This window comes from Corythoichthys intestinalis, chromosome 7 (genome assembly GCF_030265065.1).
Source record: "Corythoichthys intestinalis isolate RoL2023-P3 chromosome 7, ASM3026506v1, whole genome shotgun sequence".
Classification (NCBI taxonomy): Eukaryota; Metazoa; Chordata; class Actinopteri; order Syngnathiformes; family Syngnathidae; genus Corythoichthys; species Corythoichthys intestinalis.
Window position 1 is genome coordinate 51,604,467 of NC_080401.1, and position 26,911 is coordinate 51,631,377.

At 39.3% G+C, this 26,911-nt stretch overlaps 1 protein-coding gene across 2 annotated transcripts in view; it reads left to right on the plus strand.

Annotated features, from left to right (window-relative positions):
- The window catches only part of cyfip1 (cytoplasmic FMR1 interacting protein 1), an 81,187-nt gene extending 55,542 nt beyond the window's left edge, over window positions 1-25,645 (plus strand). Inside the window, exons 23-30 of one of the 2 annotated variants that reach the window (XM_057840354.1) lie at window positions 2,772-2,915; window positions 2,981-3,071; window positions 3,135-3,265; window positions 3,354-3,426; window positions 6,005-6,099; window positions 6,165-6,403; window positions 11,170-11,317; window positions 25,131-25,645. In XM_057840354.1, the coding sequence (XP_057696337.1) occupies window positions 2,772-2,915; window positions 2,981-3,071; window positions 3,135-3,265; window positions 3,354-3,426; window positions 6,005-6,099; window positions 6,165-6,403; window positions 11,170-11,317; window positions 25,131-25,295 (1,086 nt within the window). In that variant the 3' untranslated portion in view covers window positions 25,296-25,645. The remainder of the gene's footprint in view (window positions 1-2,771; window positions 2,916-2,980; window positions 3,072-3,134; window positions 3,266-3,353; window positions 3,427-6,004; window positions 6,100-6,164; window positions 6,404-11,169; window positions 11,318-25,130) is intronic. The other variant, XM_057840353.1, reaches the window with a different exon arrangement.
- The last annotated feature ends 1,266 nt before the right edge of the window (window positions 25,646-26,911 follow it).

Sequence of the window (26,911 nt, forward strand, 5' to 3'; positions counted from 1 at the left end):
CAGCTCTCTGTAGGTCATTCACTAGGTCCCCCCGTGTGGTTCTGGGATTTTTGCTCACCGTTCTTGTTATCATTTTGACGCCACGGGGTGAGATCTTGCATGGAACCCCAGATCGAGGGAGCTTATCAGTGGTCTTGTATGTCTTCCATTTTCTAATAATTGCTCCCACAGTTGATTTCTTTACACCAAGCGTTTTACTTATTGCAGATTCAGTCTTCCCAGCCTGTTGCAGATCTACAATTTTGTCTCTGGTGTCTTTTAACAGCTCTTTGGTCTGGGCCATAGTGGAGTTTGGAGTGTGACTGACAGGTGTCTTTTATACAGATATTGAGTTAAAACAGGTGCCATTAATACAGGTAAGGAGTGGAGCCTCGTTAGACCTCTTTAGAAGAATTTGGACCTCTTTGACAGCCAGAAATCTTGCTTATTTGTAGGTGACCAAATACTTATTTTCCACTCTAATTTGGAAATCTTTAAAAATCAAACAATGTGATTTTCTGTTTTATTTCAACATTCTGTCTCTCATGGTTGAGGTTTACCCATGTTGACAATTACAGGCCTCTCTAATCTTTTCAAGTAGGAGAACTTGCACAATTGGTGGTTGACTAAATACTTATTTGCCCCACTGTATGCATGTTGCTTTCAAAGTGAATGTTGAAACCCTTCTGCCTTTGTATAAGTGCTGGTCACAGCTTAGCACAGCTTATTGCTCATGCTTATTGACCATTAGATGTCTCCAAACTAAGATGCTTGGGATTTGTTATGTGAACATTATCAGTATGAAAGCATCTGGTGGGGCTTCACAATACAATTCACCATAATATGTCAAGTTCACGACCGCATATATCGGTATTGGGTTTTTGGAGTTTGACAATATCGGGATATCAGTTAAAAGTCATTATTGGGTAACTCTTTAAACTTGATTAACTTGATTTTGAGAATCTGGCGATACCGAGTGCCGATCTGATACCGAAAAACAAGTCATTTTAAAAATGTAACTGTCCCAATGAATTATTTTTGAACAAGAATAACTTGGAAAACTGCTTGTCTTATTAAATGCTTCATTGAGTGAGTCCACTCAAATCCGCTCACGCAGCTGACAAAGCCTCACTTACACAATGAGTTGCCACAACACACTACTGCTAGTGTTTAACAAGCAAAACAACGATTGACATATATGTGGCTCAGAAGGTAACGCTACCAAGCTTCTCTGGCAAGATCAAAGCTTCAAAGCTTTAACAAGTAAACTCCGGCTGCACTGTTGTGCAAGACAAGCAGCAGGAAGAAGAGGGCGAGGCTGTGCGAGTATGAAGCAGAGAAATATAAATATATTATTTGAATTAAAAACCCAAACCTGATCCCTTTCACCAGATTCTGATCCTCTGAAAAATGGCACGATCGGGCCGAATTCTGATAACATTATCAGATCGGGGCATTTCTAATATCATAGAAGGGTGTTTATTAATAAACCCTTCCACCATTTTTTTTTTTTTTTTTTAAATAAAATTTGTTCTTAAAAAATTGACTATGATGGAAGTTTGTCCCCCGCGCATCAGTTCTGTTTTCTGCATGACTCGCACGAAGAAGTGGGTTAACGCAAGACTAAATGCAACAAGGCATATTTAGGTAAATGAGATTGTCGGTGCCAGGATTCGCGATCAGGTAGCATAGAGTAGGATGTCCGCCTATCAACACTAACAGGTGATTTTCATAATACATACTTGGTTCTAGAGCTGGGAATCTCTGGTCACCTAACGATTCGATTACGATTACGATTACGATTCAGAGGCTCCGATTCAATTATAAAATGATTATTGATGCACATCCCTCCTTTTTTTTTTTTTTTTTTTAATGTTTTGTACATTAGTTCCAAAATTGTTCAAAAATACTCTCAGGCTAAACCAAACTACTATTTTAGTATCAAGTTAACATATAGAAGTAAACAAATATACAAAAATAACAGTAAATACAAAACTCCAGTCCCCATTCTGTATCAGCAGCTTTAAACTACATTCAATTAATTTAATGTTGTGAATCAACCGTTAAAGTTGTTAAAATTGCTCCCGTTATTCCATAATTTCCCTTTTGTCTACTTTCGACATGTGAAAGTTTTAAAACTATTTTAAAGATAGATTCAAGTCAATATTTTACCGATTTAGGAGTATTTTAGATAAAAAGTTCATTAGGTTCGCTTGGAAGGTTCGCTACAACAGCCTTGCAGGGAAGTGTACAGCTTTAAGATGGCGGCCGTTTACTAACGCCCGCATCTAGCTTTTTGTAGATGTGCTGCTAACGCTACCGAATCTATATTACATCTAGTCCTATATAAATGATATCTAACGTAACATTATGTGGATGTACTTTGTAGCAGCTTTTCGGCAGCAGTCAGGTATGTTGTTTTGTTTTTTTATCTCGTGGCATGAGTTGAGCTAGAGCCGTGAGTTGAGCATTGGCTTTACCCGAGGGGCCGGGTAATGAGAAGCATGATGTTTAGCTACTCTCGCTTCGTTCCTCATTGTGTCCCGAAGACCGCGCGGCGCGCTGAGTGTGTTGTACTTCCGCTTTACTTGGCATATTTCAATAAATGGAATTTGGATGTTTGTGAATCGTTCTCGAATCTTCCACGGCCGAATCGCGAATAATCTAAGAATCGGAAATTTTGCACACCTCTACTTGGTTCCCCACCTCACATTGCCGGAATTGTGTACGCCCGCCCTGCCTAATCAAGTTTCTTTTCAGCTTGCCTTCCTGACTATTTTCTCCTTCACCAGACACTGAACCTGACGTACAGCAGCATCTTCAGCTGCTACCGCAACTTCGTGGGCCCGCCACACATCAAGGTGATGTGCCGCCTGCTAGGTTATCAGGGCATCGCCGTGGTGATGGAAGAGCTGCTCAAGGTGGTCAAGAGCCTGGTAAGTCCCGCCTCAAATCCGGCCACGATCAGCATGTGCCAAACTGATAAAGCGTCCTTTTGTAGCTCCAGGGCACCATCATGCAGTACGTGAAGACCCTTATGGAAGTGATGCCCAAAATCTGTCGACTTCCTCGCCATGAGTATGGCTCGCCAGGTTTGTGTTAGTGTTCCTTTGTGTCATTTTTAGCAATATCCGTCAATTTTTTACTGCTGTTAGGAATCTTGGAGTTCTTCCACCACCAGCTGAAGGACATCGTCGAGTACGCCGAGCTGAAGACTGTGTGCTTCCAGAACCTGCGTGAGGTGGGGAACGCGCTTCTTTTCTGCTTGCTCAGTGAGCAGAGTCTGGTAAGAGGCCCCAACGCAACCGCTAAACAAAAAAAAAACAAAAAAGATACAAAAAATATAATCTGCTAAAAAAATCGTTATCGTGTAGTCGCAGGAGGAAGTTTGTGATCTGCTGCATGCGGCGCCTTTCCAGAACATTCTACCTAGAGTCCACATCAAAGGTAAACACCAAAAAATGCATGAAAAACATTCCAAAAACACGCATGGTAGACTAATAAAACTACAAAATGTGATTGTGAGCGGTTGTTTGTCTGTGTATGCCCTTTGATTGACTGGCGACCAGTTTACGGTGTTTCCTGAATACTGCTCATAGTTAGCTGGGATAGGCTTCAGCACCCCCGGGACCCTCGTGAGGATAAGCGGTACAGATGAATGAGTGAAGACTGCTGTAAATTGAGTTGATATCGTTCATAATTCAATATTGCAACAAATTGTGTTTTCTGTGTTCTGTATGGGTTATAGATGTCGCTATTTTCAATTGTTTTTTATGCATTACTCATGTTCGGTCGGCAGAGGGAGCCAGTTCGCTAACTATTGAGTGGGAAAAGGGAAATTTTGCAAGCAGGTCCAGCTGCAGCCCGCAGTACTCAAGCAAGGGCCGTGGTGGGCAGGCAGGGGGCGTGTTTGGTATATGACGAACGCTTGATCTGATTGGTTGTTAAATGCAGGGGGCGCGGCTGGGGATGACAAACACTTGATCTGATTGGTTGTTGCAAGCAAGGGACAAGAGCTAGAAATATTTAGAACTAGATATACTAATACATTAAAGTAGTAATTATATAACTTGCATAGCCAAAGTCTGCTAGCTTAAATGCTATAAAATTCTAAAAAAAAAAAAAAAAAAAATTTTTTTTTGAAATGCTCTTTACAAATTGTTCAAACACATATTCTAACATAAACTGCTAAATATACATCTAAACTAAATTAAAAATGCTTTAAAAAAACATTAGCTTGAACAAAAACTTACCTTATGTTGGTCTTAACAGGGAGCTTGATCTGATTGGTTGTTGCAAGCAAGGGACAAGAGCTAGAAATATTTAGAACTAGATATATCAATACTTTAAAGTAGTAACTATATAACTTGCATAGCAAAGTCTGCTAGCTTAAACCTTATAAAATGCTAAAATAAAAAATATATTTTTTTGCAATGCTCTTTACAAATTGTTCAAACACATATTCCAGCAAAAAACTGAAGTATACATCTAAACTAAATTTAAAATGCATTAAAAAAATAACTCGAACAAAAACGTACCATATGTTGCTCTTAACAGGGAGCAGCTGGATTCAGCAATGTTAAATGAGTTATATTTACTGTTGTCACTAGAGGGCAGTGTACCCAAATCCAAAATCCAAATCATTACAACGCACTCTACTTAAACGAATCTTCGAAGCAGCAAAATTTGATTCGAAGCTGTTTTTCTTATCGAATTACTCGAGTTAATCAATTTTTCCACTGCGACAACATACAGTGTATCACAAAAGTGAGTACACCCCTCGCATTTCTGCAGATATTTAAGTATATCTTTTTATGGGACAACACTGACAAAATGACACTTTGACACAATGAAAAGTAGTCTGTGTGCATCTTAGAGTACACCTCTTAGAAACTACGTACATCCCTAAATGTCCAAATTTAGTACTGCTTGTCAGTTTCCCTCCAAAATGCCATGAGACTCGTTACAGGAGTGCTGTCACTATTGCTGCAGAGATTGAAGAGGTGTTGGGGGGGGGGGGGGGGGGGGTCAGCTTGTTCGTGTTCGGACCATACACCGCACTTTACATTAAATCGGTGTGCATGGCTGTCACCCCAGGAGGAAGCCTAGAACGCCCGCAAACAATTTGCTGAAGACATGTCAGCAAAGTACATGGATTACAAGAACCATGTCCTATGGTCTGATGAGACGGGCGGGCTTTCTTGTGTACCGTCTTCAGAAGAGGCTTCCCCCTGGGGTGACAGCCTTGCACACCAATATGATGTAGAGTGCGGCGTATGGTCTGAGCACTGATAGGCTGACCCCCCCACCTCTTCAATCTCTGCAGCAATGCTGACAGCACTCCTGTAACGAGTCGCATGGCATTTTGGAGGGAAACTGACAAGCAGTACTAAATTTGGACATTTAGGGATGTACGTAGTTTCTAAGGGGTGTACTCACTTTTGTTGACAGGGGTTTAGATATTAATGGCTATATTTTGAGGGGGGGAAATAAATGAACTCTGTTATATAAATTGCACACAGACTACTTTTCATTGTGTCATAGTGTCATTTTGTCTGTGTTGTCCCATGAAAAGATATACTGTACTTAAATATCTGCAGAAATGCGAGGGGTGTACTCACTTACACTGTATCTATTCATTCCTATATATAACGGTTAGGATTGTTGAAAGCAGGGGGCGTGGTTGGCGGATGACGAACGTAATTTCTGACTGGTCGTTGAAAGCAGAGGGCGTGGTTGGCGGATTACGAACGCTTGATCTGATTGGTCGATGAAAGGAGGGTGTGCGGTTGGCTTGTACTGTGGGCCGCAGCTGGACCCTTCTCACAGTTTGAGGGTGATCGGTGCTACTACAATAGCATATTCCCCATCAGTTAGGTAACTCGGCGCAAATTGGGTGCCATCTGCTGGCTAAAATGTGCAGGAACAGGTCAACAAATTGATGGCTATAGAAGGTTTTGTCGATTGATGTGGTCGTATCATACAGGGCTAATTCCTGTTATTCTTTGTCTAATTGTTTTGGTAGAGGGTGAGCGACTGGATGCCAAGATGAAGCGTCTGGAGGCCAAGTACACCGCGCTGCACATGGTTCCGCTTATCGAGCGCCTGGGCACGCCGCAGGTACGGTCCGGTTGTTATGTCGATCGACAGAAGCGAACGAGATGCTAACCCTGACTCTGCGACAGCAAATCGCCATCGCCCGCGAGGGTGACCTGCTGACCAAGGAGCGTCTGTGCTGCGGTCTGTCCATGTTCGAGGTGATTCTGGCACGCGTGCGTGGCTTTTTGGACGATCCCATCTGGCGCGGGCCACTGCCCGGCAACGGCGTCATGCACGTGGACGAGTGCGTGGAGTTCCACCGCCTCTGGAGCGCCATGCAGTTTGTCTACTGCATTCCCGTCGGCGCGCACGAGTTCACCGTCGAGTGAGTTGCCATGTTGAGGATTAGAGTTGCAATTTATTTATTTTTGATGGCTTGAATTTGCATTTTAAGTGCCACTGTTGAGAGTAGACGTCCAATCATCCTAAATGAGTTTGCCAGTAGTAGACGTCCAATCCGTTGGAAGTGGAGGACGTCTAGCGCCGTCAATGACAGCCAAAGCCAAAGATGCTTAAAGCAATTGGAGTATTATTGTACATAAATATATGCAAATTGATCATTGATAATTGGAAGAAAATTATTTAAAAATGACTAAATATAGAATTTAAGTTCTTTTGAATTAAAAAAAAAAAAAAAAATTAAAGTGAATTGAGTAAAGCTAAAAATGTAAAAATCTTAAAATGAAAAGTCATAAGAAAAAAATAAAAGTATAGAAATTAAATAAAATCTAAAAATGCTTTATTTAATAATTTATTACAATTTTTTTTTTAAATGAATGTTTTAATTAATTTAGAAAATATAAGAGAAAAGTAAATGTAGAAAAATTAATTTTAATATTTTCATTTAAATAAATATCAAGATTTCTTTTACTAAATTCCTTTTTTTTTTTTACTAAATTCTTTTTTTTTTTTAATTTCTCAAGATTTTTTTAATTTTAGCTTATGTAGAAAATTAGCTTAAATTTTTTTAAAATTTAAATTAGGGCTGTCAAAATTATCGTGTTAACAGGCAGTAAATAATTTTTAAAATTAATCACGTTAAAATATTTTACGCAATTAACGAACATGCCCCCTCAAACAGATTAAAATGACAGCTCAGGGTCATGTGCACTCGTTGTGTTTTTTGGAGTTGTGTCGCCCTCTGCTGGCGCTTGGGTGCGACTGATTTTATGGGTTCAGCACCATGAGAAATGTGTGATTATTAACCTCAACAATGGCGAGCTACTAGTTTATTTTTTGATTGAAAATTTTACCAACTATATTAAAACGAAAACATTAAGAGGGGTTTTAATATAAAATTTCTATAACTTGTACTAACATTTATCTTTTAAGAACTACAAGTTCTTCTATCCATGGATCGCTTTAACAGAATGTTAACGTTAATGCAACCTGGTTGATTTATTGTTATGATAAACAAATACAATACTTACAGTGCCTTGCAAAAGTATTCGGCCCCCTTGAACCTTGCAACCTTTTGCCACATTTCAGGCTTCAAACATAAAGATATAAAATTTTAATTTTTTGTCAAGAATCAACAACAAGTGGGACACAATCGTGAAGTGGAACAAAATTTATTGGATAATTTAAACTTTTTTAACAAATAAAAAACTGAAAAGTGGGGCGTGCAATATTATTCGGCCCCCTTGCTTTAATACTTTGTAGCGCCACCTTTTGCTCCAATTACAGCTGCAAGTCGCTTGGGGTATGTTTCTATCAGTTTTGCACATCGAGAGACTGACATTCTTGCCCATTCTTCCTTGCAAAACAGCTCGAGCTCAGTGAGGTTGGATGGAGAGTGTTTGTGAACAGCAGTCTTCAGCTCTTTCCACAGATTCTCCATTGGATTCAGGTCTGGACTTTGACTTGACCATTCTAACACCTGGATACGTTTATTTTTGAACCATTCCATTGTAGATTTGGCTTTATGTTTTGGATCATTGTCCTGTTGGAAGATAAATCTCCGTCCCAGTCTCAGGTCTTGTGCAGATACCAACAGGTTTTCTTCCAGAATGTTCCTGTATTTGGCGGCATCCATCTTCCCGTCAATTTTAACCATCTTCCCTGTCCCTGCTGAAGAAAGGCAGGCCCAAACCATGATGCTGCCACCACGTTTGACAGTGGGGATGCTGTGCTGCTCTTACGCCAAACATATCGTTTTGCATTGTGGCCAAAAAGTTCAATTTTGGTTTCATCTGACCAGAGCACCTTCTTCCACATGTGTCTCCCAGGTGGCTTGTGGCAAACTTTAAACGAGACTTTTTATGGATATCTTTGAGAAATGGCTTTCTTCTTGCCACTCTTCCATAAAGGCCAGATTTGTGCAGTGTACGACTGATTGTTGTCCTATGGACAGACTCTCCCACCTCAGCTGTAGATCTCTGCAGTTCATCCAGAGTGATCATGGGCCTCTTGGCTGCATCTCTGATCAGTTTTCTCCTTGTTTGAGAAGAAAGTTTGGAAGGACGGCCGGGTCTTGGTAGATTTGCAGTGGTCTGATGCTCCTTCCATTTCAATATGATGGCTTGCACAGTGCTCCTTGAGATGTTTAAAAACTTGGGAAATCTTTTTGTATCCAAATCCGGCTTTAAACTTCTCCACAACAGTATCTCGGACCTGCCTGGTGTGTTCCTTGGTTTTCATAATGCTCTCTGCACTTTAAACAGAACCCTGAGACTATCACAGAGCAGGTGCATTTATACGGAGACTTGATTACACACAGGTGGATTCTATTTATCATCATCGGTCATTTAGGACAACATTGGACCATTCAGAGATCCTCACTGAACTTCTGGAGTGAGTTTGCTGCACTGAAAGTAAAGGGGCCGAATAATATTGCACGCCCCACTTTTCAGTTTTTTATTTGTTAAAAAAGTTTAAATTATCCAATAAATGTTGTTCCACTTGACGATTGTGTCCCACTTGTTGTTGATTCTTGACAAAAAAATTAAATTTCATATCTTTATGTTTGAAGCCTTAAATGTGGCGAAAGGTTGCAAGATTCAAGGGGGCCGAATACTTTTGCAAGGCACTGTATGTACAGTATGCTGAATGTATACATCCGTCTTGTGTCTTATCTTTCCATTGCAACAATAATTTACAGAAAAATATGGCATATTTTAAAGATGGTTTGAATTGCGATTAATTACGATTAATTTTTAAGCTGTGATTAACTCGATTAAAAGTTTTAATCGTTTGACAGCCCTAATTTAAATGAATAAATACGGAAACTATTACTAAAATTATTTATCATATTTTCCCCCTAAAAATAATTTTATTTTAAATGTTCTAATTTCTGTTGTTTTTTCATTTTAATCTTTTACAATTTTGGGGAAATTTGTAATTCATTTTCTACATTTCTTTGTAGTTTTTAAAGATTTGATCTGTTTAGTTTTTGACAATTTATAATTCATTTTATATTTTTCTTTAAATGAGGGATTGGCAATTTTTAGTTGTAGTGTATATAATTAGAAATTTTCTAATATATATATATATATATATATATATATATATATATATATATATCAGAGGTTGCGCTAGACATTTTCGTTGTCTGTCATTTTGACTGACAGGGTCATAAAAATCCGGTCATAATCTATTTTTACCAGTCACTGAAATTTTTAAAATGATAATGATGACATATTCAATAGTATTTAGTTTTCATTCATTTTTAATTTTGTAACGCTTGCTTGGCGGCGAAAAATTAGACACTGAAGTTGTATTTTTCTCCCTCTTTTTACTCTGCTTACCGCCAACAACACCAACAAAACAACTCCACTCCCAAAGAAAAAGAGGCAACCATATAGACCCCAATCACCAACGTCACACAATGATCTTAATTGTGGTTGTCAGCCCAAAATCTTCTAAATATATATTAAATGCATCTTACCAGATATAAAATGACTACTACATAGTCTGTGGTGATCGTTTGGTGCCCCGATTTCTTGTCGAATTACAGCAGTCCATCTCACTCTCCTCTTCGGTAATTCCAGCTCCAATAGCATATATTTAAAAATGCTACCGTTCACAAGTTCGTAGTTGGATCACGGCGATCTCGGCGAACCACCGTCTGTCACAATTCCTGCCTCTCTCGGCCTCTCCCGGGAGTCGAGCTGTCATCATCATTGTGGAACGCAAACTATATATGTTCGATATATGTCCATCAACGTACAAGTCAAGTTGTCTTCTCTTTTATAACAGCATTTCCCAGCTGTAAACAAACGAATAAAAACTTGTAACACTTGGATATATGCGGTGCATTCAAACACGATTAGCAACAGGCGGCTAGCAGCAGTAGCAGAAGCTAGTTGTTGTAAAAATGATTAAACTTCGTAATTACAATCATCATCGTAATATCAATAGCAAAGGCAACAAGTCGTTTCATGCGCCAGATTTTAGGTTTCGTATTTTTAGAGCACATTACCTTCCATAACAGCGGGGGCATGACTGCAGGAGCTGTCAGTTTTGTCCATCTCCTTATGACGAGTACGAGCACCCATGGTTTGGAAATCGACATGGTACGAAGCATGGAGGCCTTGGCTTGGTTCTCCACCCGCCTACATCGAAATAACATTCCCGGGATCTTGTATAAAGACCTTCCAACTTCGATTCCACCGCCATTGACTTCAATGGTAAACAGGCGGAAACGGAAGGGGAAGGAAGACATAAGGAAGTAAACCGGTACCTCGAAAACTTGTCTAGAAAACAGGCGGCAATCTAGTCCACCAATTGGATCACGCGCTGGCACACCGGGTGCACCAATAAGAACCTCGTGTTGATGTGTCAATCACGGTGCCGCCGCCAGACCCCGGTTACGCTACAATATTCTGACAGAATAGCCAACGACGTCATGCATTAAGAGAGACAATAGCTAATTAATGTGCCACCCTGTGGTCTGGGGTTTGAATTGCAACCTGTCAAAATGACTGACGGACTTCAGTTTTTTCCGTCACCGTTTTAAAAAACCGGTCAACGACGGAAAATTTTCGGTTAACGCGACCCCTGATATATATATATATATATATATATATATTTTTTTTTTTTCATGTCAGTACCATCAATGTCAACTAATGTTTCCAAATTTGTGTTTTTCAGGCAGTGCTTTGGCGACGGCCTCCATTGGGCGGGCTGCATGATCATCAGCCTGCTGGGCCAGCAGAGACGCTTCGACATCCTGGACTTCAGCTACCACCTGCTCAAGGTTCAAAAGCACGATGGCAAGGATGAAGTCATCAAGAGTGTGGTGAGAAAGTACTCTTAACAGCATGGGTGCCCATTACGTTGATCGCAACGCTAGTGTGGGTAGTTTGCGGCATCAAAAAAATATATATACCGTAATTTTCAGACTATAAACCACTGCTTTTTCCCTCATTTTGAATCCTACGGCTATAGTCCAGTGTGGCTTGTTGAATAATTTGGGTTAATAGGTATGGGTAACACTTTATTTGACGGCGATGTCATAAGACTGCCATAAGGCTGTCATAATTATGGAATGACACCGTCATGGGCATTTATGAATGCTTATGACTTGTTATTTAGTGTCATCAAGCAAACTATGTCACTAACTAACTAATTATGTCCAGCTCTGATCTTTTACTTCCATTCTAAAGTGAGATAATTTGCCGGATGACACAAAATAACATGTCATAAGCATTCATTAATGCTCATGGCAGTGTCATGTCATGGTTATGATGGTCTTTTGACATTCTTATGGCGCCACTGTCAAATATAGTGTTGCCAAATACCTTAATTAGCTATTAATGAAACAACTAGAACAGTAACTGAAGAAATAATTAGCACAGAACATGAATTTTGATTGTTATCTACATCTGTAGCACTGCAATGCATGCTAGGAGGCATGTTGGACAACAATAGTGTTGACAGCAGAGGTTGACTGTCTCCAAGGGAGCATTGATGGGCAAATGAAGCTTCTTGAAGGAATGATGGGGTTCTGGTCGGATTTGGTCTTGGGACAGTCTTATGTTGCCGCTGTCAAATGAAGTGTGACCGGTTAATAGGCCTGAACGATATTGGAAAAAACTATTGTTGCGATTTTTTTTAGGTTTGCAATATATTGCGATATTATATTGCGATATTAAAAAAAAAAAAGATCTATCTTTTTTAAAGAAATTTTCACTAAATGACTTGAATAGCTGTTTGGAAATACTTTACATAACACACCGTGACCACAGTGTATTCATATAATACCGTTTAATTTGTGAATGATGAAGATTTCTGTATGAAGGTATCCAGGAAGTCATGTCTGCACAAAATAGATCATTTATTGAATACAATATTTTACACTTCAACAGCAGCAAATAAATTAAATGATAAATAAAAGAGAAGGTGCATTAGTCCCCTAAGTTTTTGACAAAATATAACAATAAATAAAAACTTCTGTAAAATAACAACAAAGTTGTCAACATATTTGAACAAAAATATTAAATATGACAAATAAAAAAAGCTGTTCACGAACTATAACAATAAATAAAAACCTCAGTAAAACAACAAAGTTGTCAACATATTTGAACAAAAATATTAAATATGACAAAAGAGTTCACAAACTATAACAATACATAAAAACCTCAGTTAAACAACAAAGTTGTCAACATATTTGAACTTAAATATTAAATCTGACTAATAAAAGTGCAAGTGCATTAGTCCCCTGAGTTGTTTACACAAAATATAACAATATAAAACTGCAAAACGGCAACAAAGTTGTAAAAATATTTCAACAAAAATATTAAGTATCAAAACTTTATGTGCAGCTGTACTATATATAGTTATTTGAAAAATACGGTTTACAATAAATTTAAATATAAAAGAAACAAACTCAATTGAACTTGTAAATAATTGAACTGAATAACTGCAAATAACTGTGATGAATAACAGAACCTGAATAAAAAGAAGAAAAGACATTCCTTCAGCTGTGTTATGTATTTGTCTGCATATCGTCCACCTTCCTTGCTCAGCAATTCTCAACTGGGTCTCATAGGTTTTTGGCCAAGACTATTAGTTTATCCACTATAGCAGGCTTGAGACAAGAACGTTGGCACTTAACAATGTTCCCACCTGTGCTAAAAAGCCTCTGATGGGGAGCTCGTAGCAGGAATGCATAGATACCTGCGTTTTAAATGGTCCCACATGTTTGACAGATTACTTCTTGTTGAGGCAACCATGGCGAGGCACTGTCGACAGGGCTGTTTTTTGTCCCTTATAGTCTTGTTCTTGCCAAAATACTTCCAAAACTCCTTTTGGATACAGTCTTCCTTGCTCCTCCAACGTGTTGATTGCTTGCGTTCACTTTGAGAACGGGCCCTCCTCCCTCCGCTCTGCTGTTCGGCCCCTCCTCCCTCCACTCCGCTGTTGCAGGGGGAGGGGGAGGAGCCGATGACTTGCTGGAGAGAAAGAGAAGCTGTGCGCTTTTTTTCCCCTCTCCTTCCTCAAAACAAACGTTTGTGGATTAAAAAAAAGGAAATTAAAAAACTATCGCACGTCCTTGCGATGGGACTATTGCACATGCGCACATCGCGATGGCGATGTTTAAACGATATATCGTTCAGGCCTACCGGTTAATATCTTTTGGTGAAAATATCCCGTGATACAGTGAGGACAGCTCACAAGAAATTCTGAACAGTAGAGCATTAAAAAAAAAAAAAATTAAACAGCAAAACCCTAACTTGAGGTGAGAGCATGAGAGCATAATTAAAGACGCCATGATTTTAATGAGATATTATCGCGTACTTACCTTGTTTCGATCCAAAAATTCCATGTAGCATGTTTCACCGGGTGTCAAGACACAGCTGTGAATGGCTACAGATGGACTTTTTGGGGATTTTATGGGTGAAACACGGTAATACAACAAGGGTCACAATGCAGAAATTACATACATCAAGGAGTGGTCGAGATTTTCATTTTCAAATATTTAACCTATTAAACGTCCCCCCCCCTATGTTTTATTGTTTTGATCAAATATTTATCTAAAATATTGGGGGAAAATACAAGAGTAAGAAAAAAAAATAGAATTAAGTGATATTTATTAGGTGGGTATTCATGAACTATTTACAGACACTATTTTTTTCCATTGTGACGTAATTTGTTTAAAATATGCGAGTGGATAATTTTATGAAGTCAATTAAAAAAAAAAAACTAAATATTAGACATCAGTTTATGATTTAAGCTAAAAATGATAGACATTTCAAATAATAAATATAACTAGGCCTGCAAGCAGGACTGAACGGGCCCTCGCAATCTAGCGCAACTCGGACGTCATGCAACTCGGACAGTGTGCAGGTCAGGGTGGTGGCAGATCGTCCTCTCTAATCATCTCATTAGAACCTAACATGCGCGAAAGTTGCCTCTTTACATTCACACACCTAAGAGATAAAAACCCCTATTGGACAGAGGACTACAAAAAAGGAGCGAATAAAGGGTCATCACAGCAACAGACAGAGACATGTGGACATGGGCCGTAAAATAAGTATTTTAAAAGGTCTTGAAACTACAATGACCAACCTGAAAAGAACTGGACATATATTTAAAAAAATGAGTGACTTTCTATTGCCACTAGTTGGCGCTGTAGGGTTGATGCAAATGACCCCTACAGGACCCTTCAGACTATGACTCAACAAGCACGATATGTTTGGCGCAGATATGTTGTAGAAGTTATGACTGTTCAAAACTTGTGGTGAGACGAAATGGCTTCAGTCATTTTTACTTCTCCTGTTGGACCCTTCTGCTTCAACCAAACCTCAGTATTTTTCATCAGGCACCTGAACACATGTCTTCAGGCTCCCCTGATGCAGGTTTGAGGTGAATAGATTTTTTTTTCCTTGGAGGAGGAGCCTGTTTCGTAAAAAAGGCATTTCCTGTTCCCACTAGGGGGCGCTAGGCCTAATGAGTAATATTTCAATGCACTCGTGTTCAGGGTGGGATCCCGCACATACATGCCAGATATGAAAAAGATTGAACGTTGTTTCAAGGAGCTATTAGTCCTTTACTGAATTTGTCATTTTGCCGAAAAAATGGCCGACTTTGGCACCACGCCCAGGTCAGACCCATGAATGAAAACACACCATTTTGAAAAGTTTAGATTTCATAGGTCTCCTGAATTGTCTAACCAATTTTGAAGATGATCCAATTGATTCCCTCTGTGACAAGGTCTCAAATGTGCACCCTGTTAATTGATAAAAATTTCACATTCGATCCAAAATACCCGATTTCCTGTTGGGTTTGGAATATGGGTGCAAGAGACTTTTTGGAGCAGTTTTGCACAAGGTATCGACTCCCCAAATTTCATTGCTCTACGTTAAAAAAACTTAATAGGAAACGCCTTTTTGAAAAATTCAAGGGGGCGCCACTGAGCCATTTTGTTACATTTTTTTGTAACGTTGCAAGATTATCGAAATCCACACAAAGCCGCATGTATGTGCAAAATTTGGTGAGTTTTCGTGCATGTCCAGGCCTCCAAATGTAAACTGTACTAGAAATGGACAGAAATTTCACATTTGATCCAAAATACCCGATTTTCTGTTGGATTTGGAATATGGGTGCAAGAGGCTTTTTTGAGCAGTTAGGCATAAGGTATCTACTCCCCAAATTTCATTGCTCTACGTTGAAAAAACCCAACAGGAAAGGCCTTTTTTAAAACTTCTTTCTGTCGCCACTAGTTGGCACTGTAGAGTTGATGCAAATGACCCCTACAAGAACCTTCAGGGTATGACTCTCAACAAACACGGAAAGTTTGGCGCAGATATGTTGCATATCTGCCGAGTTATGACTGTTCAAAGTTTTTGGCGAGACAAATTGTTGACGGTCATTTTCACTTCCAGTTTGGACCTCTCCGCTTCAACGAAACCTCAATATTTTTCATCAGGCACCTGAACACATGTCTTGAGTCTCCCCTGAAACAGGTTTGAGGTCAAAAGATTTTTTTCCCTTGGAGGAGGAGCCTGTCTCGTAAAGAAGGCCATTTCCTGTTTCCACTAGGGGCGCCAGGCCTAATGGGTAATATTTCAATGCAGTCGTGTTCAGGCTGGGATATCTCATAAACATGCTAAAAATGAAAAAGATTGAACGTTGGATCACGGAGTTTTTAATCATTTTCTGAATTTGGTATTTTGCCTAAAAATGGCCGACTTTGGGACCACGCCCAGGCCAGACCCTTGAATGAAAACACACCATTTTGAAAACTTAAGATCTCATAGGTCTCCTGAATAGTCTGACCAATTTTGAAGACGATCCAACTTTATCCTTCAGCGACAAGGTCTCAAATGTAAATCGATAAAATTTCGCATTTGACCCAAAATTTCCAGCTTCCTGTTGGGTTTGGAATATGGGTGCAAGAGACTTTTTGGAGCAGTTTTGTACAATGTATCGACTCACTAAATTTCATTGTTCTACATTGAAAAAACCTAATAGGAGAGGCCTTTTTGAAAATTTCAAGGGGGCGCCACTGAGCCATTTTGTTAAATTTTTTTGGAGATTATCAAAATTTACGCAAAGTTGAATGTATGTGCAAATTTTGGTGAGTTTTCGTGCATGTTCAAGCCTCCAAACGTAAACTCCAACTGTGAACCGAAAAAATTTCACATTCGATCCAAAATACCCGATTTCCTGTTGGATTTGGAATATGGGTGCAAGAGGCTTTTTTGAACAGTTAGGCATAAGGTATCTACTCCCCAAATTTCATTGCTCTACGTTGAAAACCTGAGAGGAGAGGCCTTTTTGAAAATTTTAAGGGTCAAGGGGGCGCCACTGAGCCATTTTTTGACATTTTTTCAAAACGACGCAAGATTATCGAAATTTACGCGAATCTGCACGTATGTGCAAATTTTGGTGACTTTTCGTGCATGTTCAGGCCTCCAAATTGGCCATTTTCATTTGCCATGAAGAAAGAAGAATAATAATAATAATAATAATAATAATAATAATAATAACTAGGCCTGCAAGCAGGACTGAACGGGCCCTCGCAATCTAGCGCAACTCGGACGTCATGCAACTCGGACAGTGTGCAGGTCAGGGTGGTGGCAGATCGTCCTCTCTAATCATCTCATTAGAACCTAACATGCGCGAAAGTTGCCTCTTTACATTCACACACCTAAGAGATAAAAACCCCTATTGGACAGAGGACTACAAAAAAGGAGCGAATAAAGGGTCATCACAGCAACAGACAGAGACATGTGGACATGGGCCGTAAAATAAGTATTTTAAAAGGTCTTGAAACTACAATGACCAACCTGAAAAGAACTGGACATATATTTAAAAAAATGAGTGACTTTCTATTGCCACTAGTTGGCGCTGTAGGGTTGATGCAAATGACCCCTACAGGACCCTTCAGACTATGACTCAACAAGCACGATATGTTTGGCGCAGATATGTTGTAGAAGTTATGACTGTTCAAAACTTGTGGTGAGACGAAATGGCTTCAGTCATTTTTACTTCTCCTGTTGGACCCTTCTGCTTCAACCAAACCTCAGTATTTTTCATCAGGCACCTGAACACATGTCTTCAGGCTCCCCTGATGCAGGTTTGAGGTGAATAGATTTTTTTTTCCTTGGAGGAGGAGCCTGTTTCGTAAAAAAGGCATTTCCTGTTCCCACTAGGGGGCGCTAGGCCTAATGAGTAATATTTCAATGCACTCGTGTTCAGGGTGGGATCCCGCACATACATGCCAGATATGAAAAAGATTGAACGTTGTTTCAAGGAGCTATTAGTCCTTTACTGAATTTGTCATTTTGCCGAAAAAATGGCCGACTTTGGCACCACGCCCAGGTCAGACCCATGAATGAAAACACACCATTTTGAAAAGTTTAGATTTCATAGGTCTCCTGAATTGTCTAACCAATTTTGAAGATGATCCAATTGATTCCCTCTGTGACAAGGTCTCAAATGTGCACCCTGTTAATTGATAAAAATTTCACATTCGATCCAAAATACCCGATTTCCTGTTGGGTTTGGAATATGGGTGCAAGAGACTTTTTGGAGCAGTTTTGCACAAGGTATCGACTCCCCAAATTTCATTGCTCTACGTTAAAAAAACCTAATAGGAAACGCCTTTTTGAAAAATTCAAGGGGGCGCCACTGAGCCATTTTGTTACATTTTTTTGTAACGTTGCAAGATTATCGAAATCCACACAAAGCCGCATGTATGTGCAAAATTTGGTGAGTTTTTGTGCATGTCCAGGCCTCCAAATGTAAACTGTACTAGAAATGGACAGAAATTTCACATTTGATCCAAAATACCCGATTGTCTGTTGGATTTGGAATATGGGTGCAAGAGGCTTTTTTGAGCAGTTAGGCATAAGGTATCTACTCCCCAAATTTCATTGCTCTACGTTGAAAAAACCCAACAGGAAAGGCCTTTTTTAAAACTTCTTTCTGTCGCCACTAGTTGGCACTGTAGAGTTGATGCAAATGACCCCTACAAGAACCTTCAGGGTATGACTCTCAACAAACACGGAAAGTTTGGCGCAGATATGTTGCATATCTGCCGAGTTATGACTGTTCAAAGTTTTTGGCGAGACAAATTGTTGACGGTCATTTTCACTTCCAGTTTGGACCTCTCCGCTTCAACGAAACCTCAATATTTTTCATCAGGCACCTGAACACATGTCTTGAGGCTCCCCTGAAACAGGTTTGAGGTCAATAGATTTTTTTCCCTTGGAGGAGGAGCCTGTCTCCTAAAGAAGGCCATTTCCTGTTTCCACTAGGGGCGCCAGGCCTAATGGGTAATATTTCAATGCAGTCGTGTTCAGGCTGGGATATCTCATAAACATGCTAAAAATGAAAAAGATTGAACGTTGGATCACGGAGTTTTTAATCATTTTCTGAATTTGGTATTTTGCCTAAAAATGGCCGACTTTGGGACCACGCCCAGGCCAGACCCTTGAATGAAAACACACCATTTTGAAAACTTAAGATCTCATAGGTCTCCTGAATAGTCTGACCAATTTTGAAGACGATCCAACTTTATCCTTCAGCGACAAGGTCTCAAATGTAAATCGATAAAATTTCGCATTTGACCCAAAATTTCCAGCTTCCTGTTGGGTTTGGAATATGGGTGCAAGAGACTTTTTGGAGCAGTTTTGTACAATGTATCGACTCACTAAATTTCATTGTTCTACGTTGAAAAAACCTAATAGGAGAGGCCTTTTTGAAAATTTCAAGGGGGCGCCACTGAGCCATTTTGTTAAATTTTTTTGTAGATTATCAAAATTTACGCAAAGTTGAATGTATGTGCAAATTTTGGTGAGTTTTCGTGCATGTTCAAGCCTCCAAACGTAAACTCCAACTGTGAACCGAAAAAATTTCACATTCGATCCAAAATACCCGATTTCCTGTTGGATTTGGAATATGGGTGCAAGAGGCTTTTTTGAACAGTTAGGCATAAGGTATCTACTCCCCAAATTTCATTGCTCTACGTTGAAAACCTGAGAGGAGAGGCCTTTTTGAAAATTTTAAGGGTCAAGGGGGCGCCACTGAGCCATTTTTTGACATTTTTTCAAAACGACGCAAGATTATCGAAATTTACGCGAATCTGCACGTATGTGCAAATTTTGGTGACTTTTCGTGCATGTTCAGGCCTCCAAATTGGCCATTTTCATTTGCCATGAAGAAAGAAGAATAATAATAATAATAACTAGGCCTGCAAGCAGGACTGAACGGGCCCTCGCAATCTAGCGCAACTCGGACGTCACGCAACTCGGACTGTGTGCAGGTCAGGGTGGTGGCAGATCCTCCTCTCTAATCATCTCATTAGAACCTAACATGCTCGAAAGTCGCCTATTTACATTCCCACACCCAAGAGATAAAAACCCCTATTGGAGAGAGTACTACAAAAAAGGAGCCACTACTGAGCTGTGCAGCCAAGCCCTTATTCAAAACCAAAATTAATCTTCTAACTGGGCCAATTCGACCAAGTGTGCCAACTATTGTGGCTCTATAAGCTCCCTGAATCTCTGAAAAAAAATATTTCCTTGAAATGGCGAACAAAGGGTCGTCACGGCAACAGACAGAGACACGTGGACATGGGCCGTAAAAAAGTATTTTAATAGGTCTTGAAACTACAATGACCAACATGAAAAGAACTGGACATGTTTTGGAAAAACGAGTGACTTTCTATCGCCACTAGTTGGCGCTGTAGGGTTGATGCAAATGACCCCTACAAGGCCCTTCAGGGTATGACTCTCAACAAGCACGGGAAGTTTGGCGCAGATATCTTGTATATCTGCCGAGTTATGACTGTTCAAAGTTTTTGGAGAGAAAAATTGTTGACAGTCATTTTCACTTTCCTGTTTGGACCCCTCCGCTTCAACGAAACTTCAATATTTTTCATCAGGCACCTGAAGACAGGTCTTAAGGTTTCCCTTATGCAGGTTTGAGGTAGATTGATTTTTTCCTTTAGAGGAGGAGTGTGTCCCGTAAAAAAGGGCATTTCCTGTTCCCACTAGGAGGCGCCAGGCACAAATGGTAAATTTTCAATCCAGTCCTGCTCAGGCTGGTATACCTCACACACATGCCAGATTTAAAATAGATTGAACGTTGTATGAGGGAGTTATCAGTCATTTTCCGAATTCGGTGTTTTGGCGAAAAAATGGAAGAATTTGGCGCCCCGCCCAGGTCAGGCCCGTGAATGAAAACACACCATTTTTATAACTTAAGATTTCATATGCCTCATGAACAGTCTCACCAATTTTGAGAATGATCAAACTAATTCCCTAGGTGCCAAGGTGTAAAATGTGCACACTGTAAATCGATAAAAAGTTCACATTCAATCCAAAATACCCGATTTCCTGTAGGATTTGGAATGTGTGTGCAAGAGACTTTTTGGAGCAGTTTTGCACAAAGTTTTGACTCTCCAAATTTCATCACTCTATGTGAGAAAAACCTAAATGGAGAGGCCTTTTTGAAAAATTCAAGGGGGCGCCACTGAGCCATTTTGTTAAATTGTTTCGTAACGTTGCAAGATTATCGAACGTTATCCAAAGCCGCATGTATGTGCAAATTTTGGTGAGTTTTTATGCATATTCAAGCCTCCAAATGTAAACTCTTACTGTGAACCCATGAAAATTTCACATTCGATCCAAAATACCCGATTTCCTGTTGGATTTGGAATATGGGTGCAAGAGACTTTTTGGAGCAGTTTTGCATAAGGTATCTACTCCCCAAATTTCCTTGCTCTATGTTGAAAAAACCCAATAGGAAAGGCCTTTTTTAAAACTTCTTTCTGTCGCCACTAGTTGGCACTGTAGAGTTGATGCAAATGACCCCTACACGAACCTTCAGGGTATGACTCTCAACAAACACGGGAAGTTTGGCGCAGATATGTTGTATATCTGCCGAGTTATGACTGTTCAAAGTTTTTGGCGAGACAAATTGTTGACGGTTATTTTCACTTCCAGTTTGTACCTCTCCGCTTCTACAAAACCTCAATATTTTTCATTAGGCACCTGAACACATGTCTTGAGGCTCCCCTGAAACAGGTTTGAGGTCAATAGATTTTTTTCCCTTGGAGGAGGAGCCTGTCTCGTAAAGAAGGCCATTTCCTGTTCCCACTAGGGGGCGCCAAGCCTAATGGGTAAAATTTAAATGCAGTCGTGTTCAGGCTGGGATATCTCATATACTTGCTAGAAATGAAAAAGATTGAACGTTGTATCACGGAGTTTTTAATCATTTTCTGAATTTGGTGTTTTGCCCAAAAATGGCCAACTTTGGGACTACGCCCAGGCCAGACCCTTGGATGAAAACTCACCATTTTGAAAACTTAAGATCTCATATGTCTCCTGTATAGTCTGACCAATTTTGAAGACGATCCAACTATTTTCTTCAGCGACAAGGTCTCAAATGTAAATCGATAAAATTTCGCATTTGATCCAAAATTTCCGACTTCCTGTTGGATTTGGAATATAGGTGCAAGAGACTTTTTGGAGCAGTTTTACGCAATGTATCGACTCACCAAATTTCATCATTCTACGTTGAAAAAACCTAATAGGAAAGGCCTTTTTGAAAATTTCAAGGGGGCGCCACTGAGCGATTTTGTTAAATTTTTTTGTAGATTATCAAAATTTACGCAAAGTTGCATGTATGTGCAAATTTTGGTGAGTTTTCGTGCATGTTCAGGCCTCCAAACGTAAACTCCAACTGTGAACCGAAAAAATTTCACATTTGATCCAAAATATCCGATTTCCTGTCGGATTTGGAATATGGGTGCAAGAGGCTTTTTTGAACAGTTAGGCATAAGGTATCTACTCCCCAAATTTCATCGCTCTACGTTGAAAACCTGAGAGGAGAGGCCTTTTTGAAAATTTTAAGGGTCAAGGGGGCGCCACTGAGCCATTTTTTGAAATTTTTTCAAAACGACGCAAGATTATCAAATTTTACGCGAATCTGCACGTATGTGCAAATTTTGGTGACTTTTCGTGCATGTTCAGGCCTCCAAATTGGCCATTTTCATTTGCCATGAAGAAAGAAGAATAATAATAATAATAATAATAATAATCCTTTGCATTACAATAGGGCCTTCGCACGCCTAGTGCTCGGGCCCTAATAATCCTTTGCATTACAATAGGGCCTTCGCACGTCTAGTGCTCGGGCCCTAATTACTTACGTTCTTTTTATGGCAGGGTTGAAACAAAAGCGGATGCGCAGTGTCTGTAAACACAGGTCTCCCAGATAAAACGGACAAATTAAAAGGTTTGGGGGCTTAATAAGCCATGAAACTGCTATGGCAGCAAATAGACATATTGTTTTATCAAACAAGTGCAAGAACTGATTTTTCAGCCTTCTCTGTTTTCCGCCATATATATGTATATACTGTATGTATGTATATATATAATATATATACACACAGTGGGGCAAATAAGTATTTGGTCAACCACTAATTGTGCAAGTTCTCCCACTTGAAAATATTAGAGAGGCCTGTAATTGTCAACATGGGTAAACCTCAACCATGAGGGACACAATGTTAAAAAAAAAAAAAAAAATCACATTTTTTGATTTTTAAAGAATTTCTTTGCTAATCATTGTGGAAAATAAGTATTTGGTCAATAACAAAAGTTCATCTCAGTACTTTGTTATGTACCCTTTGTTGGCAATAATGGAGGCCAAACATTTTCTGTAACTCTTCACAAGCTTTTCACACACTGTTGCTGGTATTTTGGCCCATTCCTCCATGCAGATCTCTTCTAGAGCAGTGAGGTTTTGGGGCTGTCGTTGGCAACGCGGACTTTCAACTCCCTCGACAGATTTTCTATGGGGTTGAGATCTGGTGACTGGCTAGGCCACTCCAGGACCTTGAAATGCTTCTCACGAAGCCACTCCTTTGTTGCCCTGGCTGTGTGTTTGGGATCATTGTCATGCTGAAAGACCCAGCCACGTCTCATCTTCAATGCCCTTGCTGACGGAGATTTTCACTCAAAATCTCTCGATAGATGGCCCCATTCATTCTTTCCTTTACACAGATCAGTCATCCTGGTCCCTTTGCAGGAAAAACAGCCCCAAAGCATGATGTTTCCACCCCCATGCTTCACAGTGGGTATGGTGTGATTCAGTATTCTTTTTCCTCCAAACAAGACAACCTGTATCTCTACCAAAAAGTTCTATTTTGGTTTCATCTGACCATAACACATTCTCTCAGTCCTCTTCTGGATCATCCAAATGCTTTCTAGTGAACCGCAGACGGGCCCGGACGTGTACTTTCTTCAGCAGGGGGACACGTCTGCAGTGCAGGATTTGAGTCCCTGGCGGCGCATTGTGTTACTGATAGTAGCCTTTGTTACTGTGGTCCCAGCTCTCTGTAGGTCATTCACTAGGATTTTTGCTCACCGTTCTTGTTATCATTTTGACGCCACGGGGTGAGATCTTGCATGGAGCCCCAGATCGAGGGAGATTATCAGTGGTCTTGTATGTCTTCAATTTTCTAATAATTGCTCCCACAGTTGATTTCTGTAAACCAAGCGTTTTACCTATTGCAGATTGTCTTCCCAGTCTGTTGCAGGTCTACAATTTTGTCTCTGGTGTCCTTCAACAGCTCTTTGGTCTTGGCCATAGTGGGGTTTGGAGTGTGACTGACTGAGATTGTGGACAGGTGTCTTTTATACCGATAATGAGCTAAAACGGGTGCCATTAATAAAGGTAACAAGTGGAGCCTCGTCAGACCTCTTTGACAGCCAGAAATCTTGCTTGTTTGAAGGTGACCAAATACTTATTTTCCACTCTAATTTGGAAATAAATGCTTTAAAAATCAAACTGATTTTGTTTTGTTTTTTTCCACATTCTGTCTCTCAAGGCTGAGGTTTACCCATGTTGACAATTACAGGCCTCTCTAATCTTTTCAAGTAGAAGAACTTGCACAATTGGTGGTTGACTAAATACTTATTTTCCCCACTGTATATATATAAATATAGATGTTTAAAAGCAAAAAAAAATAATTTAAAAAATTTTGACATTAATTCAGCATTCTATTTTGTGTTCATTCCAAACAAAAGAATATATGAACATTTAAAATTTATTTTTTAAAAAAAAGCTATAAATTAGATTTAATATTAATTTGGTAAAACACAATTTTTAAAAAATTAAAATGAATTTAAAAAAAAAATTTATTCGAGCAACTTTCTTTAAAAAAATGCCTTGTAAAATGACTTTTCAACAGTAAATTGACTCTTCCAACATATCATACAATTCCCGTTTTTATTTACTTAAAATCGTCGGCAACAGTTTTGCATGTTTTTTGAGGAACTGCTGAAGAAAATGGTGAACCGCATCTGGAAGTTCAAAATTTTAAATGCATCAGTGCAAAGATTATTTTTGTGATTAAAAAAACAAACAAAAAAAAAACCTTAGTTTAATATTTTTCAATTTAGGAAAACCACACAATTTTTAAATAATAATACTACCAATATAACGTGTATATATATTTAAAAATCTTTGAAGTTAATGGAGCGACTGCTTAAAAATGCACATTTCAAAGTGACTCGATTTTCAACAGTAAACTGACTGTTCCAATTCCCGTTTCAAATTGATTTCTAAACTGTTTCGCGTGCTTTTTATTTGCCCAGCCGCTGAAGAAAATGGTGGACCGCATCCGCAAATTCCAAGTGCTGAACAACGAGATCTTCGCCATCCTCAACAAGTACCTCAAGTCGGGCGACGGCGAGAACATGCCGGTGGAGCACGTGCGCTGCTTCCAGCCGCCCATCCACCAGTCGCTGGCCAGCAGCTGAGCTCCGGCACCCCTGTAACATTCACTTATCACAAAAAAAAGTTCATTTTTTCCCCACCCCATCACGTTGCTTAGCACCGAAATTTTTTGTATTCACACGTGCCTTATCGGGAAAAACCTTTGTTTTATACTTCAAAATACTTTTAAGAGTTTAATATTTAAAAGGTTTGCGGTGATGGTGGACCATTACAAGTGAGGTGAGGGTTGTTTTTTCTCTCGTTCATATTCTGCATGCCAATCGCATTTCTATTCACTGTGCCTTGACTTTTAATCATCCTTTTATTATTTCAATAAATATGTAACAAATCTGTTGATTCATCTATGCATTTTTTCTTCTCGTGACAGTGCAACTTCATTGTATAGAATACAAATGATCTTTTCCAGTGTATGAAATCTGAAAACAAAACATGCCGCGGGTCAAATTCTACAACGGCACACAAAGAAAAATGAGAAAATCATATGTCATGATAAGATTAGTTGTATCATGACAAAAAGCTATAAAAATGCCATTGATTCATATCGCAGTGCTACGTCTCGTAAACATTTTATTCATGAAAAATGGTCAAAATGATTAACAAGTCCAAGTTACTTCAAGTTCATACTTCTTAAACCAGCCATTTTTAACTTATAAAAGCGCCGCTGAAAATCAAGTCTGGATGATTACAGGCTGCATATGGTCAACGATTAATCAATTCAACTAGAAAAAAAGCTTTGAATCAAATCTTGCTGCTTCGAGGACTCGTTTGGAGTTGTTATGGTATGTTTTGAAATTGTCTGCATTTAGTTTTACTGATTAGGATGGACACACTGCCCTCTAGTGGTAACAATGAATATGACAATATCTAACATGGCTGGATCCAGCTCTCAAGTTTTAGTATGATTGTTTATAGCGCTGCAACGATTAATCGATTAGATAAAAAGATTCAAATTTTGCCGCTTTGAATATTTGTGTGGCGTAATGATTTGTTTTTAGTGTTTGCATTGTTTTATTGATTTGGGTGGATACTCCCCTCCAGTGGCAAAATTGAATATGACAACTCATTTAACATGGCTGATTCCAGCTGCTCCCTGTTAAGACTAACAAAGGGTAAGTGTTTAAGCTAATTTTTTTATGCATTTGTAATTTAGTTTTTTAGCTGTTTTTTTGTAGGAATGTGTTTGAATGGTTTAGGGCAGGGGTCCCCAAACTTTTTCCTTCTCTGATGAGGGGCCGAGTCAGTTTGTAACAGAAAAAGTGTGACGATTGCAGGTGTCTAAATGTAAAAATTTATTGTTTTTCAGAAAGCCACAATCAAATAACCCTTTCGGAATTCTTCACGGAACAAAAGTAAATAAAAATAATAATATAATATATAGGGCTGTCAAAATTATCGCGTTAACGGGTGGTAATTATTTTTTAAAATTAGTCACGTTAAAATATTTGACGCATATAACGCACATGCCCGGCTCAAACAGAATAAAATGACAGCACAGTGTCATGTCCATTTGTTGTTTTTTGTTTTGTCACCCTCTGCTGGTGCTTAGGTGCGACTGATTTTATGGGTTTCAGCACCATGAGCACTGTGTAATTACTGACATCAACAATGGCGAGCTACTATTTTTTCTTTTGTTTGAAAA